Consider the following 18,560-nt stretch of genomic DNA (forward strand, 5'->3'; position numbering starts at 1 on the left):
GTAAAGCCTGTCCCTGAGTTTAATCCTGCTCTACTTGCCGGTAAAACGTGCTGCCGTCACGTGCTGGGGCCGAGGAAGCATTTTCATCAGCAATCCCTAGAAATGCCTTTGTTTATTTGCACGGCCGCCCGAAGGCTTTAGCCGTGCTTGTGGCCGGGCGTGCGAAGGCTCCCCGGGACAGGAACGTCACTGTGGCAAGAGCTGGCTTGTCCTCAGGTCAGCAAGGAATCAGAAAATTCAAATCCATCTCCCCAGCTGCGGCGAAAACGTAAAATTCCTCAAGTGGGGTGAGAGGGCAGTCGGTGCCAGGCGATGTCAGCAAGAAGGTAGCAGAGGCGCTAATTAAACAGCTCCTCCCTCTCTCAGGAATCAGCTTCCAAATCGATGCTGGCTTCTTTGCGTATGGATGAGGAAACACGCAGCCAGGCTTCAGACCTAGCCACCAAACCACTAAGACCTCGGCATCAGCGGTGGCGGTGGAGGGTGCGGTTTGGCCAGCCGGAGCACGAGGGGTGCACCGCAGCCCTGGCACTGACCCGCCAGGGCCTCCTGCAGCGTCTCGCCTTGCGGAGACGGTCCCCGGGGAGCGCAGATTTTACTCACAGGTCCTCTCAGGGACCTGTGCGAATTAGCGTCTGCTGCGAGTTCACCCTCCGCCAGGCTAAACCGCAGCTTTTCCATGTGAGCTTTCCCTGCCCTTCTCCGGGGACGGCCCCGGGCCCCCACTTTGCCCCCGCGCGGGGCTGCGACCCCTCTTGCTGGGCGGTTGCAGCAGTAGCAGCTGCAGACAGGTTGCAGGCAGGTTCCTTGCTCCTGCTCGACGTCTTTTCCGGGGGCGATCAGGCAGCTGCTGCTTTTCTCCCGCCCTTGCTGCGTTCGTAATGGACGGCTAATGCTCCTGTTACGCCCTGCATTGACATACCAGAAAGGAGCCGTGTCTTCAGGTGCTGAGGGTACATCCTCCTAAGCGTGTCATGCCAGTCATATAAAACATGTTAAGATACCCAATATCACGAGTTACTCTTTTAAAATTTTGGTGCCAGACTTGGGCGGTTGGCCCAGAGTCGTGCAAGGTGACGAGTGGAGGTTGGAGCCTGGCTGCGCTGCGCCGGGGAGCTCGGCTCTGCCCCCACGATTCGGGGTGTCTGTGTGACCCCACCACGACACCTGTGATGATCCAGCGCGCTCAGAGCATTTCTTCACCGTTTTGCTCTCGGGATCGTCTGCTCTGTGTTGCCTCCAGCATTAAATCCGCGGGGAGGGCAGCGGATTGGAATTCCTGTCTGTGCAATGCGCTTTCTAGTACAGCATCGCTGCCGACACCTGCGGTAGCGGCCAGCTGAGGACTAATGGTTTCCTGCATCTACTTTTAGCATTGTCTGCCGCTATTGTTCGCTTTTTGGACAGATCCAGCAGCTGGGAATCGTTTCAGAAAGCCTGCCTTGCCAGATCCAGGGATATGAGTCCCACTCGCCATTGCCAGGCAGCTTTTAACGGCTGGATGAAAAAGCTTTTCTCACCCAAGAGAGGAGTCACAGACGGTATTTGAGAAACGTTGGAGATGATAGACTTAGGAGGACACTCGTACGGCCCTTTATGCTCTCAGAGCGCCCGAGTCTGCAGGGAGATTTGTTGACATTGCTGGTTACATCAGAGCTGAGCTCAGCCGCGTGGCGCCTGTTCAAGCGAATGCGGTGTATCGCCGTGTCGCCGCGCGGCTCAGCGCTGAGCTAACGAACCGGCTGCCTGGCAGGAGGTAACTGCTCCGCAGTCCTCGCCAGCAGCAGACCTTAATGCAAAGAGTCACTATCTCTTTCCTCCTCTTGTATTTAACAGCAAAATCAAACATATCACTGTTTGTGTCTAATATTTAGGAAAGATGCTTAATTGGGAGCCTTTGAAGGAAAATTCCTGAGATTATCCTCCAAGCAGCATTTTCCAGCAGCGTGTTAGTCAGCGCTGAGTCGGAGGAGTCAGATCCTCTTGGCCCTCTCGGCTCTCAGCCTTTCCAACCCGAGTGCCAGTTAATACTAACACTGCAATGAACTCGGGCTCGCTGCAAGCCGAATCAAACACCCCACCTCAGTCACAAAATAAGCAGGATATTCTTTGGACTGTGGCAGATCAGACACCACAAAAACAGTGGAGCCTGGCACACAGCTGACGCCTCCAAAACCGCCATGACTTTCCCGTGTCTGATTGCTTGTTTTGACCTCTGCTGCTGCAGATGCGTGTGATCAGGGAAGCGGTCCCTGCTGAGCAACTGGGGATATAATAGCAGAAGCCCTTTTGCACAACCTGATGGTAAGTACTGTGCAGTTCTTGGCTCTAAAGAAAGCAAAGGCGGTGAAATTTCTTGTGCTAATTTCCTACCAGTTTGCTACAAGTTCCTGTCAGAAACAAGATCATGAGCTGGATGGAGCAGAGATGCTCCTCAGAGTTTTTAATGGGCCAGAGCAAAGAAATTTCATTGCTACCTATGAAGCAACATGAGAGCAAAGGCATGCCATCACTGCCAAAAACTCAGTCCCTTCTTTTTATTTCTGCTGACTCTTATATCATCTGATTGTATTTTATGACCAATACCTTACCAGTTGGAATCTGGCTTTATGCAACACTAACATACAGCTGTGTCCACGGTATAAGAAACACTGTTTATTCTTAATGATCATCCTGTAGTATTACCACTCGTTTATTTTTTCCTCTATCGTTAAAGCAGAACCTAGTGATTGGGTTTGCAGATTAGGCTGTCTAATAATCGCTAATAAATCTTGGCATTTTAATGGTGACTGCTGTACTTTGGGCGTACATCTAATATTGTTCCTTTAAAAGAGCCCTGGTTTATCAAATATTGGTGGTTAGTGCTGTTAAAATGTCAGACGCGTGCAGCCTGGGTCTGGCACAAATTCCACGGTGATGGTATTGCTCTCTGATAATGTATATCATTCAAAGTTATAGCATTACTAAGTGCATTCCTCTTTTCTACTGTTCTGTAACAGCATTTCAGCACCTGATAGACTGCGCCGAGCCCTGAGTCTATGCTGTTTCCAGAGCTCACAGCTGTCACATACACTATACCAAAACAAGCAAACATTTTCCTGCTGGAATATTTCCTGACAAACCTGGTTCTAATGCTATTTTTAATACAATTATTGGATTACACGTGGTTTGAACGTATCGTTGCACCTCAAGCTATATCACCTTTATGAAAAGTACAGAAGTGCTTTGCGTGTATACACTGTAAAATTTCCTCCCGACTAAATCCTGGCTTCTTGCATATCTTTTTCACATGCTTTTTGTTTGGTTTATATTAACAAGTGATATGAAAAATAACATGTGTTTTTTGCCCTCAAGAAATTGGGGCATTCCTGGAGTTTTTTTCAATTCCTTTTTTTTGCGTCTAAGCAAGCTGTGTGATGCATACGTTTATCCTATTTCATCATTGTGATGTCATGACAGCTACAAATAAATGTCTTCGATATTCCTCAGATACTGGCTTACATGATAAAACCTAATGGCTCCAAGGACTACATGTGAATTTTAAACTGTGCCTTAGGAACACAGAGCATTGACACAGAAGTGGGTGTCCTTGCCTCGGTGTGAACATGCACGTCAAATAAATTGTCATAAGCACGGGGCAGGGCTGCAGAATCCATCATGGGAGAGAATCACATTAATTCTAACTTTGACTTTCAAGACACTGCTTGTTTGTTTTTGCTGGGGGTTGGCTACTGAAGAAATGAAAACAACGTTAGATAGACGGGTTTCAAAAGCAGCTTTTGGTCTTGCAAGAATATTCTGGCACATTAAATATATAATGTTTTCTTGGATCTGAACTCTAAGAAACTGTATGCTTCAGACTGGAAGTGTGAGTACAGTTTATCTTGGGGGTGCACAAAACACCATTTTGCTAAAAATGTGCGGGTAGTACGGAGGGAGAGAGGTGCCATTGAAAGGTTACTTCATGAAAATTTGTCACTCTGCAAACACCTTCTCTCTTGTGTTTCATTACGTCTTTGCACATGTGAATATTCAGCCCTGGAGAGTCTTGACACTGGATGTGTTTATACTGCATTCCTAAGGTGTTTTTGGTTACATCTGGTGGTTGCTTTCCGAGTGTCTATTTAGATTCCCAAGTGGGTTTATCCTAAACCAAACAAAGGGTGAGGAGCTGCCCCTGATTTCTAGCTCTGTTCAGGCTGGTCCCGAAGCAGCGTGAAGGTGTTCTCAGCCATAGAGCTGAATGGGAGTGGAAGTGGGCTGGCATAAAGCTGGATATAACCTTTTTTGTGCAGTGAATGGTTTTTGCATGAGCTGGGGAAAAAGGAGTAACATTTGCTTGATATTCTTTCTTCACAGGTATCCATCCAGAGAATTAAAAATCCTGAAGAATGGCTCTACCTACCTCCAAGTACCTGGCCAAAACCATCATTTTTCTTCTGTTTGTAATCTCTTCTGTAAGCACAGGTAAGTTTTTCTGCCATTGGGAAAGTTTGTAACACTTTTTAAATAAAGACATTGCTGGTTTAGATTGAGCAGCTTTTCACTCTTCGTATAAGAAGAGTCAAGGACAGAGTGAGAAAACTCAGGAGAAAAGCAGTTTCCTGATGTGCCAATACTCCCAATCGAGGGCAGCTGGAGTGGCAAAGGCTGAAATTTCTGAGCAGGTAAAAGTACCCTCAGGAATCCCTCAGACTCTGCCACGCGTTCTGAAAACAAACCCAAATCCAACAAACTGCCACAAAGAAATAACAAAAGAAACCTCAGGTCCTAACAGGTCCTCCCTCGCCGTGGGAGGTGAAGTCGAGCATTTTGCCCAAGCCCAGATGTGGAGAGCAAAAAGCTCTGGGGTGGGATGTCCCTGCCCCCTGGGTTTTGTCTCTTCCGAGTAGCCCTTTTCCTAAGCAGTGAGGGAAAGGGGAAAAGGGAAGCTGGATATACATATTCCAAATACAGCTAATTTGGGGGTTGTATTTGTTTAAAACAAAGAGACCATATGTCTTGCCCCAAACGCTGCAGCTGCATGAGGCAGCCTCTCACTGCTGTGCTCAGGCCCTTTTGGTCAAGAAGCAAAACATTCAGTTAATTCCTTCTGCGGGGTAGAAGTTGCACTCTTATTTAAAAAAAGACAATGAGAGTAATAATCCAAGCTGGCAAGGTACCTGCACCAGCTGGGAGAAGGTGCTCAGCCCGCCGGTGTCTTTGGTGGAGTGCATGCCGGTGGTGTGCACGGCTTCTGCTCTCTGGTGTGAATTGGGTAAATGAAATTGGGAATTTGGGTCCTTTGTTCTGGATTGTGTTGGCTCTTGCTGAATGTCATCCCAAACATCACCGTAAATTCCTCTTGATTTCCCCTTAGGCTTCACTGTCTACCTCTCTCTTTCTAAATAATGAATTTTGGGGGCACAAGTCATCTTTTGAGACTGCAGGAAGCTCTTTTGAATGCTAGCATAGCCAAGTAAAGGGAAAAATGAAAAAGCTTTTATTCTGTCCACTTAACCTAGTTGATAAATTATATATCTACTTTTGAATCGATTCTTTTGGTTTTATTTAGCTTCTCATCATGAGCAAATTTTATTATTATCCTTATTCCTATGGGAATAACAGCTCATTGTTTTGAATTTGCTCTCAGTGTGTATTACAGTTATATTTGAACATCTATTTACAATGCAAGTCCCATTTCCGCCCTGAAATATTTATCTTTTCCAACTCATTAATTCTGCGTGTCTTCTGGTGGGAGCTCAGAAACTGCTCCTTATTTTCCTCAATTACTGTGAATTGGAAAAAGTGCCTCTGACATTACCGATACACTTCCAGCTTCCAGCTGGCACAGGTGGTATCAAAATCAGGTCCCGGACATTTATCAGTATTTGCCTTTCTACCTGGTAGATTATTAGCCCTCTCTGATTTGATCACTTCATGTACATGGAAAAAAGTTTGCAGAGAGCCAAGACATATGTTGCCCACATGAAATGTCCCTTGCTTACCTTGAATAGCCGGTATTTAATGGGTCTCTGGAGACAATAAGGTGGTAGCTGGTCCAATTCTATTGTTTTCTTAAGACATGAAACTGGTGGAGCAATCTGAGAGGAACCTGGATGCAGATGGCCAGGTTTTGCTTCTGTTTGCTGTGGAATTACAGATGTCCCTCAAGTTTCACAGTGGCAGCACACAACTCTCTGACTAGCACCGGGACACACTTCCTTGCATGGATTCACATCATCGTCCTTTCCATTAACTGAACGCATTAGTATCTGTGAGGCAAAAACCACCCAACTTTACTATACTAAGTGCCAGAGACATAACCCTGCTGAAGTGAAGGTGTTTTTCCCATGTCTATTATTATTGATGTGTGGATCCTGTAGTTTTCCTATGGTGTTTTTGCTTTAAAGGATAAAAATTGGAGACCTGGTGAGAACTCCCAACCCTTTCTGATGGCAAAGGGCTCATTGTTCAAACTTCCACTAACCTCTAATCCTAGGATTAGAAGATTTTCTACCCTCAGAAAATATGCATCACACATGGGACTCTCGCACTCGCCGTTTTGTTGATTAGAGTAAGATGTAAGGCTCAAATATCAAGTGAGATTATATCAGGGAAATATTTTATCTTAAGTAAATACTTACAACATGAGACTCTTGGATTTGGTATGAGAGCCGTTTAGACTAACACGTCATGGCAGTCTGTAATCGACTTTGTGTGTGGAGACTGGTGATGTGCAAACCCCGAGTGAATGAATCCTTATTGCTTCTTCCTAGAAAAGCTCACAAACCCAGAGTCTCTCTCTTGTGAGACTCCTGTTGCTCTCTGTTACTGGGTGGACTGGTAATTCCTTGGTGCTTGGTGTTTTCATGTTAGTTTGAGCACTTTTACTTTTCAACTCCAGAGAAAATGCAATATGCAAACATATTTTAAGATCTTTACCTTAAACAAAGCTTTTCAAACCTCACGGGTATTTTGGGGGCATTCTTAAAGGCAGTAGTTGTTTTATCCTTTCATCAACATCTTCCCTGGACTTGGGAAAGGTTTTGTGTCTGGATGGTATGACCAGAGCTGAATGTCACTGCAGGAAGGGCTCAGTTACAGCCTCTTCTCGGCAGTTTTCTGGAAACTGCATCCCTCGCAAGGCTCCTTTGTATCGGGTAGTGGGTTTTTCCATGCTTCCAGAAAACAGAAAACCATACAGCTTAAGCTGTTGTTTGTTTTCTTTTGGTCGTGACCCACATGTACTCTGCTGCACTGAGATATTGCTGTGTTCCAAGGAGACAGCAAGGGGGGTACTGCGGATGATGCTGTAAAGATGCCCAGATATGGAGCTTTCTGTCTTGCACCGAACAAACAGTAATTGTCTCCACTCTCCGTCTCTACCCAGCAGAAGCAGCTCTCGCATGTCCTGATAAGGATCCTGAGTTAGAAAACTGGAACCCAGGTCACAATGAAGAAAACCGCATTGAAATCCGTAATGGCAGGAAGCTTCTCCTCTCTTCTTCTGCGACTGTCCACTCCATCCACATCACTGACGGAGGTAAAACGTGCTGGTGGCAAGGCTGGGTGAAGTGTGCTTTCCACTGTGGCTATTTAAATCACTCTGTCTCACGCTGGGAGAGCTTCCTGCTTCTTGCTGAGAACTGGATGGCTGCTGGACAAACACAGCTTTAATTTGGTGCAAGGGTGGGCGGTAGCTGAGATGCTATCGGTTCTTTAGCCATTATAATCAACATATTTGCTGTCCTTTCTGGAGAATTTATAAAGTACCTCTGTATACTCGTTAGTTGTACTTCTGGGATTTGCTTCAAAAACATTTTTTTACTAAATCATTATCCTGATAACATCATACTGCAGTAGTTGTGTTCTCAAGGTCTCAGGACAGGGCAGATACACATGTGCCCCTCTGTCTCACTAAGACAGAGTCATAGTGTTGCTGGTGGCTGCTAGCATGAATAGCTTTTATTCATCTTAAGTCTTAATTTCTGTCTCAGTTTTGAATGAGTCCTCTTCCATGCAAAACTTAATTGCATTCTTCAAGAATTGGATTGAATAAGAACCACATAATGTCTTTAGGATTTGTATTTACAGCTGTTTTGGGGAGGATGGGCAGAATTTTTCAAAAATTGAGATGAGAGCCCAGCACTGGGTTTAGCACAATGGTATCACAACCTCTGGTGAGCTACTGTGTGTTAAAGCAAATGTCATAATCTTTTCTACTTAGGAAAACTGGTCATTAAAGATGATGTGCAGCCTATCATTTTGCGTACTAGACATATACTCATTGAAAATGATGGAGAGTTACACATCGGCAGTGAGATGTGCCCTTACCAAAGCAATGTGTTTATCATCTTATATGGGCGGTACGTATGTACGATAAAATATTGTGCTGCAACTTTCTAGGATCTCTATTCTACAAGAGGGAACAAAAATGTTCCTTAAAATTACATTTTCTCAGATATACTTATCATGAGTGCTCCGTGGAAAGTTAAACAATTTAATTGCCCTGTAAAAAATAGATGCAGTTTTGGTTCTGGTTTCAAATACTATTGGGAGATGAGCATCGGGGTATTTGGGCATGCCAGAAAATCAGCATGCACCTTGCCACTACTCAAGCTGATTTTCTAGAATAGGCTTGAAGCCCAAATAGTTATTTTATTCTGAAAATTCTCCTCCCTAAACACCCTTTCTTTCTGCATGAATGTCGTGAGCTAAAGGATAATACACTTATGTTTTGTAGATTGCCACAGGATCTCTTAGATTTTCAAGGATGCCCAACTTCTATTTAATAACCACTAGACCTCCTAGCTCCTGGTTATGGTCCTAACTTCCTCCAGAATTCAAAACCACAAATGTGTCTGGGCTTCAGACCTCCTCTGGCCTGGATATAATGAATACAACTTATATAATCAGAGTTCCAGATTGCTGCTGGTGTTCGGTAGTTGCTAGTATTATTTAAAATAATTTGTTTTCTATACAACATCAGCAGTTGCTCATTCTGAGAGCAGTTGAAATAAATACATTGCAAATCATGACACTTTTCTGCTTGGGCCATAACAAAACAAGGGGAGAGGCTCGTTGACTGTCAGATACAACCCCAAAACTGGTTCCTTTCCTCCCTTCCTGCTGCAGAGCGGGTGACGGCAGCCAACCAAATCCCTACTTTGGGCAGAAGTATCTTGGAGTAAGTAAGGGTGGCACTCTTGAGATCCACGGAAAGAAAAAGCTGTCCTGGACTTTCTTAAACAAAACTCTTCATCCTGGTGGCATGGAAGAAGGTGGATATTACTTTGAAAGGAGCTGGGGCCATCGGGGTGTCATTGTCCATGTTATTGACCCAAAGACGGGGGCAGTTGTCCATTCAGATCGGTGAGTGACTTTTCAGCTGTTTAGATGTGAGGATCTTTGGGATCAGGCTGGGGACAGCAAGCTCAGAAATATGCATTTTAGCGTCTTATTCAAATGGGTGTTATTGCATGTATATACCATTCTTTCTAGATCAGTAATCTCCAAAACCAAAGAGTGAGTAGTGTTACTCCCTTGCCATTCTGTCAACTAGAGTTTAATCAATTCAGTTTAACAGAAACCCCTAATATACCCTGTTAGGCAAGTGCTTTTGCAACAGGATAACATCATTACTGTAAACAATACATAAGAGTTATTTCTTTATAGCACTTCTTTTTCAATAGATAAAGCCGCGATGCTCACTGAAGTAAATGTTTTCGGGTGTTTTTATCACTTTAGATTTGATACCTACAGAGCAAAAGAGGAAAGCATACGTCTGTCCCAGTATTTGGGCAGAGTTGCGAATGGCATGATCCTGTCGGTTGCAGTGAACGATGAAGGATCTAGAAACTTGGACGACTCTGCCAGGAAAGCGATGACCAAACTGGGCAGCAAGCATTTCCTCCACCTTGGGTTTAGGTATGTGCCAGTCCTGCCAGTTCTCCCAGTACAGAGGCTTTATTATGCTCCTGAGATGTCCAAATAATTCCACTCTTTCAAAGGCACAAAGTTCTTTCACATGAAAAAAAAAAAAAAAAGAGGGAAATTTCTCAATGTGACGTTTTACCAGTTAATTAGATAGTTTACGATGTACTCAGTGTCTATATTGGGTATTTTTATTAGCAGATTGAGGAATAGCATATGATTCACATTAAAAGAGATGTTTTTCCAAGATATCATTCCCACAAATTACTTATTCCAATTTATTTTCAAGCTATCCCCCAAAGATTTAAGAAGCATTTCTACATACACACAGTGGACTGGATGGGCTGAACGTTAAGGAGAGTAGAATAATAGCCATGTAACCATGGCTAAATTCATATAGACGCACATAGAGCATATTCTTCAGCTTGTCCAATACATATTCAGGGACTCGTGCAGCACAGAAATTTAGGATGCATGAATTTATGCTGTGGACTGTAAATACTTCTGTGGCCAATACAGTGTCTATGTTGGCACACACACTGTTGAGAATATTTGCTATTTACCCAACCGTAGCCATTATATTTTTTGTTTTTATCTGAATTTATGTAGGGTTTTTTTTTTTAAAGAGGCACTAAGAGGGTCACTGCAGAACATGAAGAAAAAATCTGTCTTGTGGGGAGAAGTACAGCAGTCTGTGAGAACAAACAAGTGTCAGCTAGGCACGTGCAGATGGAGCAAGATTTGGGGTGGTTGATGAAGACGTTGTGTCAAATATTACAGGGACTCCTGTGCACCAGATAATGCATTTCAAAGAATCGGCCAAGGATGCAGAAATAGTCTCCAAAACGAGACTATCTTCATCAGTGCAATGCTTGCTCTCAAATACCCAGACATCATATTAAAGCCCAGTAGCCTGAGGGGTTTCTTTTCAAAGACTGGAATTAGGGAAATAGAAAAATATTTTTGAACATTATACTTTTTTTTCCAATTGTCCAACAGGAAGAAATTGATGGGTTTCACATATGTTTATAAAAGTAAATTGCACTTGATGCTTTTAGGCTGCGGTGGTGTTTTAATGTTAGTTTCTCACTTTGCCATAAATGTTTATAATGGAAATACCATAGAAATTCATCCATGGAAGTGTGACTTTCAACGTTGCTATTATTTGCAGTCAAAAAGCTAATCCTTGCCATGCTGTTATCTGGAATAGAACAATATTTCTTCTATAAATAACAGGGACATTGTGGGTACCATAATGTGGTAGTAGTTGGTAAATATTGTCTCCCACCAGCATGGAGGTATGTGGAAAAACACCTGCATCTTGGTGTATTATTTAAAAGACTGTATTTTTAGGAGTGTTCTCAGCGTTTAAGTTCATCAACTTTCAAAAAAAAAAAACATTGTCTGGATGGCAGCTGGGATCAGATTTATAAAGGCGGTTGGATGGCAGAGTGGAAGACAGGCAACGTCAGATGTATCCAAGTTTTTCTCCTTATGCAAATGGAACTTCCACATCACTTTAGTGTAACAAGATTTAGACATATTGGTTTATGTTTCAGACACATCTATAGCTATGAATAAGGATGTATACACCTGACAGGTGCTTTTTGGAATTTTTTGGAAGATCTAAAAGAAAATGTTCAGGATGAGAAAATTACAGACACGCGTACATACTTCAACCTGTATGGCAAAGGAAGGCTCTGACAGAGGAGAGTGGATGGATTTTCCTTTCTAACATGCCCATGTACGTGCTCTCACCATTCACTGCCCGGCACCCGGGGTTTGCTGGCTGGTCCCCTGAATCCTGGTTGTCAGATCTCAGTTCCCTGCCAACGGCTGGGGCTGACCATGGGCATCACTGAGACAAATAACAGTGTAAGTCCCGGGCGGTAATTTGGCTTAGGAAATTTCTGTTTCACATTTTGTGAGGTGCCACTTGAGTCGGGCTATTCAGCTGTAGACTGGGTTGTTTTCTGACTGGGGTGGTGGCAGGAGATATATGGACAAATTCCTGCCTATCTCCAGGTGCTCCATATTCAACCAGATTGTAAAGTTGTGCAACTCCCCCTTGCTGTAGCAGAGCCAATGAGCAACGCTGATTTACCCAAAAATGTTTTTGTGCTCCTGGCATCTCTTTCAGTTGCCTATTTGCTGAGTCCAGAACATTAGGAATGAAAGGAAAATTTTGCATTCCTCCTCTACTGTTGTGCTTTTGAAAAGCGAGTCTACTCTTTAAGTGTGAGCTTTTTTTTTTTTCCCCCTTCTAAAAAAAAATTAAAAGAAAGCCTTTCTGCGCTTGATGACATAGTTGTTCTCTTTGGAAACCCACCCAAATATCACTAGTTTGGTTCTGGACTTAGTGGTCCCTTCATCTCCTACAGCCCAAACAGATTACATGTGTACTTTTGTGTCCGGGTTTAAAACTATTATTAGTGATAAAATAACTGGGAGAAACAAGTATTTTAATGTATGAAATGGGGCCAAACCTTGAGTCGCAGAACGAGATAGTTTCTTATTCTTTAGATTATTTTTGAGATTATTTTTGGGCCGTCATCTTTTTTGTCATTTGTTTTGAATTTGGTGACCAAAAAAATAATAGCAATAATAATAATAAAAAAATCGACCTTGCCTGCTGAGTGATAAAGTGTCCTTCCTGCCCGCAACCCCCTTCTCTGCCTGGATGGAGATCACAGCCCGGCAGTGCCTTCGGCAATTGGCGCACAGGCCAGTTTTCCAGCAGGAGCATCTGGCTTGCTGGCAGGTTCCCGAGGCAGTTGTGCTGGCGGCTTCCTCCGAGCCTGTCCTGTGCTCGGGCCGAGGACATACCGCTGGGACCGCCTCGCCTTGAGGAGCCGTGTCTGGTGCGTGCGTGGGGCCTCAGCACGGCATGGGGTGCACCAGCGCTCACCCAGAACCTGCTCCTGCCGCCCCCGAAGCCCAGGGCTGCGAATCCCAGCAAAGCCCAGCTCACGCCACGCGATTTGTGCGTGCTTTAGTGGCTATCTGTAAATGTCTAGATATGTTTTCTTCTGAAGTCCCAGAGTGGTTTGTAACTTCGCTTATACCAGCAGATGATAAATGTAAGGTGACCTGCGAGACTCCAGGGTGAATCTTGATGCAATTGGAATCGCTGGGTGTTTATACCTATAGAGACATGATTTAATCTATGGGGCTGTTTGATAAATTCAGGGTAGGGTTGACAGTCTCCCTAACCACCCTAGAAGCATATTTTTTATTCTGTTAGACCTTAAGAGCAGATATGCCTGAACTTCTCTTTTGAAGATAAAACTCCCTCCTGAACCCTACTAATTGGGTTCACCTCCAAGGTCGGGAGCTGCTTCAGTCTCTGTCTCCATTGCTTACTCACGCATGTGGTCATTCTCCGGAGTTGCTGATAGCTATTGAACCTACTCAACCAATAACCATCAGGTGGTAATGAACTTACTTCTGACATGGGATCAGATTTGGACAGACAATTCAGACTCATAAACCTTTCTCCCTGTTCAATGTTCAAAGTAAGGAAACTAGATATGCAGAGACTCTCCAGGTATTTTTTATTGTCCCTTGCCAGCCAGTCCGTCTATTAGGAATTCTCATGGGTCATTCCAAAGACAATTGTGATATACAAGGTTTCAGGGTTTCAGCATGAGCTAAGTCTATTTAAGCAGAAATGGTTTCCTTTCATATTCTTTAGTGTACAGGCACACACACACAAAAGAAAGATTTTCAGGCTCCCCAAGGAGTCGCCAGTGTCCCTTGGGTCTTTTACACACAAGCCTCTTTAGACACTTATTTACAACAGAAACACACTTGTTACAGGAGTGTATTAAGCGGAGATTTGTCTTCAAACTTCCTTCTCTTTTGATACATTTATTGAAAAAATACAGAGTGTTAGGATATTTTTAATTTTAACTAAGCTGCCTGTCACACTAATCAGACTGGTTTGAATGTGGTGCCCCTGAGAAATGCAGGAACATGAGGCTATAAAAAATATGCATCTCATACACGACATAACTTGATCATTTCTCATTTTCTTTTTCCAGGCACCCATGGAGTTTTATTACTGTTAAAGGAAATCCCTCCTCTTCTGTTGAAGACCACATCGAATATCAAGGTAATTCATGCACAAAATGCTGGCTTGACATTAACTCTGGAAGTTATTAGAGTTATGGCTGAGATTAATTTGGTCAATGATGTTTTCACTTGACGCTGCATTACATTGAAGCTGTGAGCAATTGATGGTTAGACATATTTAATTGAATGCTCTCTGTATATATTTCTTCTTCCCATTAATGCAGCTGAGTGAGATATAACCTAGGTTACCCAAACCCTGAGATAAAAGGTGAGGTCCTGCATCAGTGTAAAACCATGTAACTGTTGAGCTCAGACTCTGCCGCTCTTTGACACAAAGCTATGGAACAAACCCAGTTCACACCAGATGAAAATTTCATCAGTGTATCCTGTATTGGTAGCCTCAAATACTCCTGCAAAATCATTTTCTTGCAAGCTGAAGACTTTTCAGGCTGTATCTTTTCATGACATTTTCAAGAGCAGCAAACAACATGGCTTGCTACAACATCAAATAAAAATAGAAATATATTACAAATAATTATTTTTTTATCCTCTCTTGATTTTTGAAGATTTTTCCTCATGGTTGTCCAAGCAGTTGTAAAAGTGTCTGAAGCCTCATTCCAAGATCAGTAAATTTTTCTGGAAGCTGTGCAGGGCTAATTCTGCATACTGCAGCCAAAATATGCAAACACACACATGGACCATTACCTTTTTGGTTCTGACTTTTATCGATTATATTCAGTGATTTTACCAATATTTGTTTTTTACAGGTCACAAAGGGTCAGCAGTGGCCAAAGTATTCAAACTATTCAAAGCTGAGAATGGAGAACATTTTAACATCTCTTCAACTAGTGAGTGGGTTCAAGGTAAGAGGTCTGTGTGCCATTAACTAGGTGATAGACAGTTGACAAATAGGGTGAATCATTCTTTTTATTGCAATACTTTTCGATTTGGGAAGAGCGGACTTGGTAGCTGCTATTTACGTCACTGCTAACCCAAGTGAAGAACACACACAGATTCTTTCCCCAGTTGTCTCCAGGACTCTCCAAATAACTGGGATCCTTTTTCCTTTACTGTACTGGGTATGAAATTCCATCTCTTATGATCTAAGAGATCACACACAACCTCTTACTGCTTTTGACTGCATAGTCATCATGTCCATGTTTCAGACAACATACAGTAGCTGGTCGTAACTTGATCTGAAGATCAGAAAAGGCAGCTAAGGAGGACACAGATCCAAAATTCATACCTATTAATAATGCTTATACTGCATACTCCAATTATGTACCTTTTAATAACTCCACTCTCCCTTGGCTGGTTACACTTCACAGGACCATGAAAAGCGGCTGACAGACTGGCAGGATGAGGCAGGAATCAGATCATCAGTGAAGAAACTTGTGAATGATATCTGAGATCATATTATGCTTCATGCATTTTTGCTGCATTCATTAAGCTTGACTTTCAAATGACTTTTCTTGTTTGCACTTGTCTCCAGATGTAGAATGGACAGAGTGGTTTGAGAAGCCTGATAAAGCGAGATCTAAGGACATGGAGAAGCTTTCTGACTTCAACGCTGCTCATCCTGATAAAATCTGTAGGCAGCCCATTGACATCCAGGTAGGCTAGCTTACCACTCACTTCAGAGGGACAAGTCCTCTTTAGACTGTCACTGAACCCCAAAATGATTGTGCTTGTCAGTAATTTTTGTTTCTAAAGAAAAGACACCAATTATTTTACGGCTCTAATACATAATCAACAAGATCTGGTATCCAGTCTTGTATCATTCTAAGACAGAGTTTTATAGAATTGAGCTCCTTTCAGTAAGTTCTGGCCTCTGGCATGAAAAGGAGTACAGATAGGGTCAGGGACAGCACAGATGCTATCATGAAATATGTGGTTCCCTGCTGGAAGATTAAAAGGCAAAACCAGATGAAAATTTCAAAGTTTTTAAATGATCCCAGAATGGACCCTCCCTAAAAAATTAATCACAGCAAGTAATGAGATGGTAAAGTTACCAGCTGTAGTAGGTTGGGAAAAAAATTGGTGAGCTTGCAGCCATTTCTTGGAGTCAATTGTTTTTTCTCTGTAGAAAGAAACTTGAATTCTGTTTGGGGCTAAACATTATAATGATGCCATCAGGCCAGCACACTGAGGAGAAATCATACCCCTTTTCTGAGGCTGCAAAAGCCTCTTTAAGGACACAAAGAAAAAAGGGTTTTTTTGCATGTGTTCACTGTATACTTTATATGTCTACCTGGTAAAACAACTATAGCAGAAGCTTTGCCTAGCAAAAGACAATAAAATGCTTCATATTTCTGGGAGGCTGAACCTAAGGTTCCCACGTACTCTGAACCGGTGGAGTTGTCCTTATTCACAAGAATGTGGCTATTGAAGTAAACGGGAATGCTGACAGTATGAGTGAAAGTTTCCAGGGCTAGATGTTATAAAGAATCTCCTCTTGAACAGAAAGGAAAAAACTGCCCTACAATTTTCTGCCAGGTCTTAGCAAATCCACATTCATTTCTGCTTCCATATACATATATTAGAAGTGACAACTTAGTTCAAAACAGGGGTCAGATGTTTGTTATGATACAGCCCCTTCTAGCATGCATTGAAAGAGAAATGAGAAAGATATTCTTCTGTTCAAGAAACAAACCATTTTTCTCTTCTATTAAATGACAGTTAGTTACTTTTTTTTCCATGTATATTAAAAGCGAAACAACATTTTTCAGTTTATCCTGCAGATCTTAGGGCAAATCCTCAGGTAGTGTAATCTGGTGTTGCTCATTGCCTTCATAAAGTTACACTGATTTATACCAGCTGGCCTGCTCCAGCTATGCTACATACAAGAAAATTGAAGATATGATGATAGTAACAGAAGTGCGGCACAGCCAGAGGCACATTCCTTCAGCTGATGGTGCTAATCCTATACGTGGCGGTGGGATGTATGCATCAATAAGGAAGGTCTGCTTGAGTGAGAGAATCAGGATCAGACCTTTCATTGAAAGACGGCTTATCTCCTGGTGCCGTGTTAAAATGCCCATGTTATTTGGATTGCCTAATGCAATGCATCACATTTTTGTGAAAGGGTCAAGAGAATTGCAGGCTCTAGAGCTGGACTGTGAAATTTAACATGACCATGAGGGGTGATAATGGCCCAGCAGGAACACGGGAGAAGCTACATATCGCACTGCTGCTTGGCATGATACAGCCTTTTTCCTCAAGGCAGCTCTGCAGGCTGGTACTTCTATGTGAGAAAAGGCCACCTTTCTTGTTCCTTTTGAAGCCGTGAGTATCGGAGCAGCTTTGTTTTTTGCTTAGAGAGACTGATCCATGCAAAGGAGAAACAAGACCCCCACCTCTTTCTTCTGCAAGGTTCAGACCTAGTCTAGCCGTAAGCACTGAAGTGAGTGCAGTGAAGAGGCTTGAAACCATGAGTTCATTTGGGTACAAGCATCTGTGTTCAGCGTCTTCATCTGCCTTCATCTGCTGTTCAGTGTCTTCATCGCTCAAACCAGCGGCAGGAGAAAATCTAGGGCACCAAGGCAGATGTTAGTGAAGCTCAAGATACTCCTCCCAAAAAAGCACACGGTCTTAATATAGATACAGGAAAAAAGCGTGCACCTAGCAATAATCTGTGCAGCTTGTGGATAGAATAGCTGTGTCTGAGCACCAGCTGGAGTGCTGGCTGGATAGTACACGTAACAATCACCCTGTTTTGTTGCACAACTGTTGTGCAGCACCCAAAACAAAGCAAAAGCCTCTTCTGATGGCATCGATGTTTCGGTGAAATCGCTCCACCTCAAGGTATCACCTCTTTTATATTTCTATTCTCATTCTAGGCAATGACGCTTGATGGAGCTAATTTAACTACTGAGGTTTTCTACAAGAGTGGCCACGATTACAGGTTTCTGTGCCACGGCAAGGACCAGACGGGCGAGGGCTGCCAAAACTATAGAGTACGGTTCCTGTGTGGCAGATCTGGTATGTGCCCCATGTTTTAAAGCCAGATCAGGGAAAAGCAGAAATGCTGTCTTCCGATGACTGGCTCTTGTTTGGTGTAAGAACCTGAGTAATTCCCCAAGCTAAAACTTTTGCTGGGCTATTGACATGAAGGCAGATAAAACAGCTGAAGATTTATCTCAGGAAAAATTCCTGACTGCTAACAGAGGCAACAGGGTGGTGTCTCAAAAACCCAGCAAGGCTACGGCACATACTTGGCAAGTCCCTTCCTGTAAATATCTTGTCTTTAGCAAAAGCATTTTGGGATGAGGTAGGATTAGTCAATCAGAGTGTGCAAAGACAACAGGTTTTGAAAGTAATACTTTATTTTGTAGTTATTAATTCCAACACTGCTGTCCCTAACCTGGTTGTTAGACAGGTCATTAGGATTCTTCAGCGCTCAGCTGGCGGGAAAAGGAGGGTAGAAGACTGTTGTTTTGCTGGAAAAAACAGTCATTAGGTTAAAGACCACTTGGCTGATGTAAATAACAGTGCCCAGCGCCCACAAGTGCTGCTGCTAAGTGGGTGTGGTGAAAATGAGCCACTAAGAGCTACATTTAAATTTAGTCCGG

General features: G+C 43.1%; 1 protein-coding gene across 1 annotated transcript in view; it reads left to right on the plus strand.

The window, feature by feature from the left end:
* Positions 1-4,391: 4,391 nt before the first annotated feature.
* Positions 4,392-18,560, plus strand: part of CEMIP (cell migration inducing hyaluronidase 1) — a gene marked incomplete at both ends in the record, with an annotated part of 52,670 nt that continues 38,501 nt past the window's right edge. Inside the window, 9 exons of the mRNA XM_082005007.1 lie at positions 4,392-4,467; positions 7,373-7,525; positions 8,210-8,348; positions 9,118-9,354; positions 9,730-9,909; positions 13,959-14,029; positions 14,757-14,852; positions 15,482-15,603; positions 17,829-17,970. Coding sequence (XP_081861133.1) covers positions 4,392-4,467; positions 7,373-7,525; positions 8,210-8,348; positions 9,118-9,354; positions 9,730-9,909; positions 13,959-14,029; positions 14,757-14,852; positions 15,482-15,603; positions 17,829-17,970 — 1,216 coding nt within the window. The remainder of the gene's footprint in view (positions 4,468-7,372; positions 7,526-8,209; positions 8,349-9,117; positions 9,355-9,729; positions 9,910-13,958; positions 14,030-14,756; positions 14,853-15,481; positions 15,604-17,828; positions 17,971-18,560) is intronic.

The sequence above is a fragment of the Phaethon aethereus genome (genome assembly GCF_964289735.1).
Source record: "Phaethon aethereus genome assembly, chromosome: 12".
Lineage (NCBI taxonomy): Eukaryota > Metazoa > Chordata > Aves > Phaethontiformes > Phaethontidae > Phaethon > Phaethon aethereus.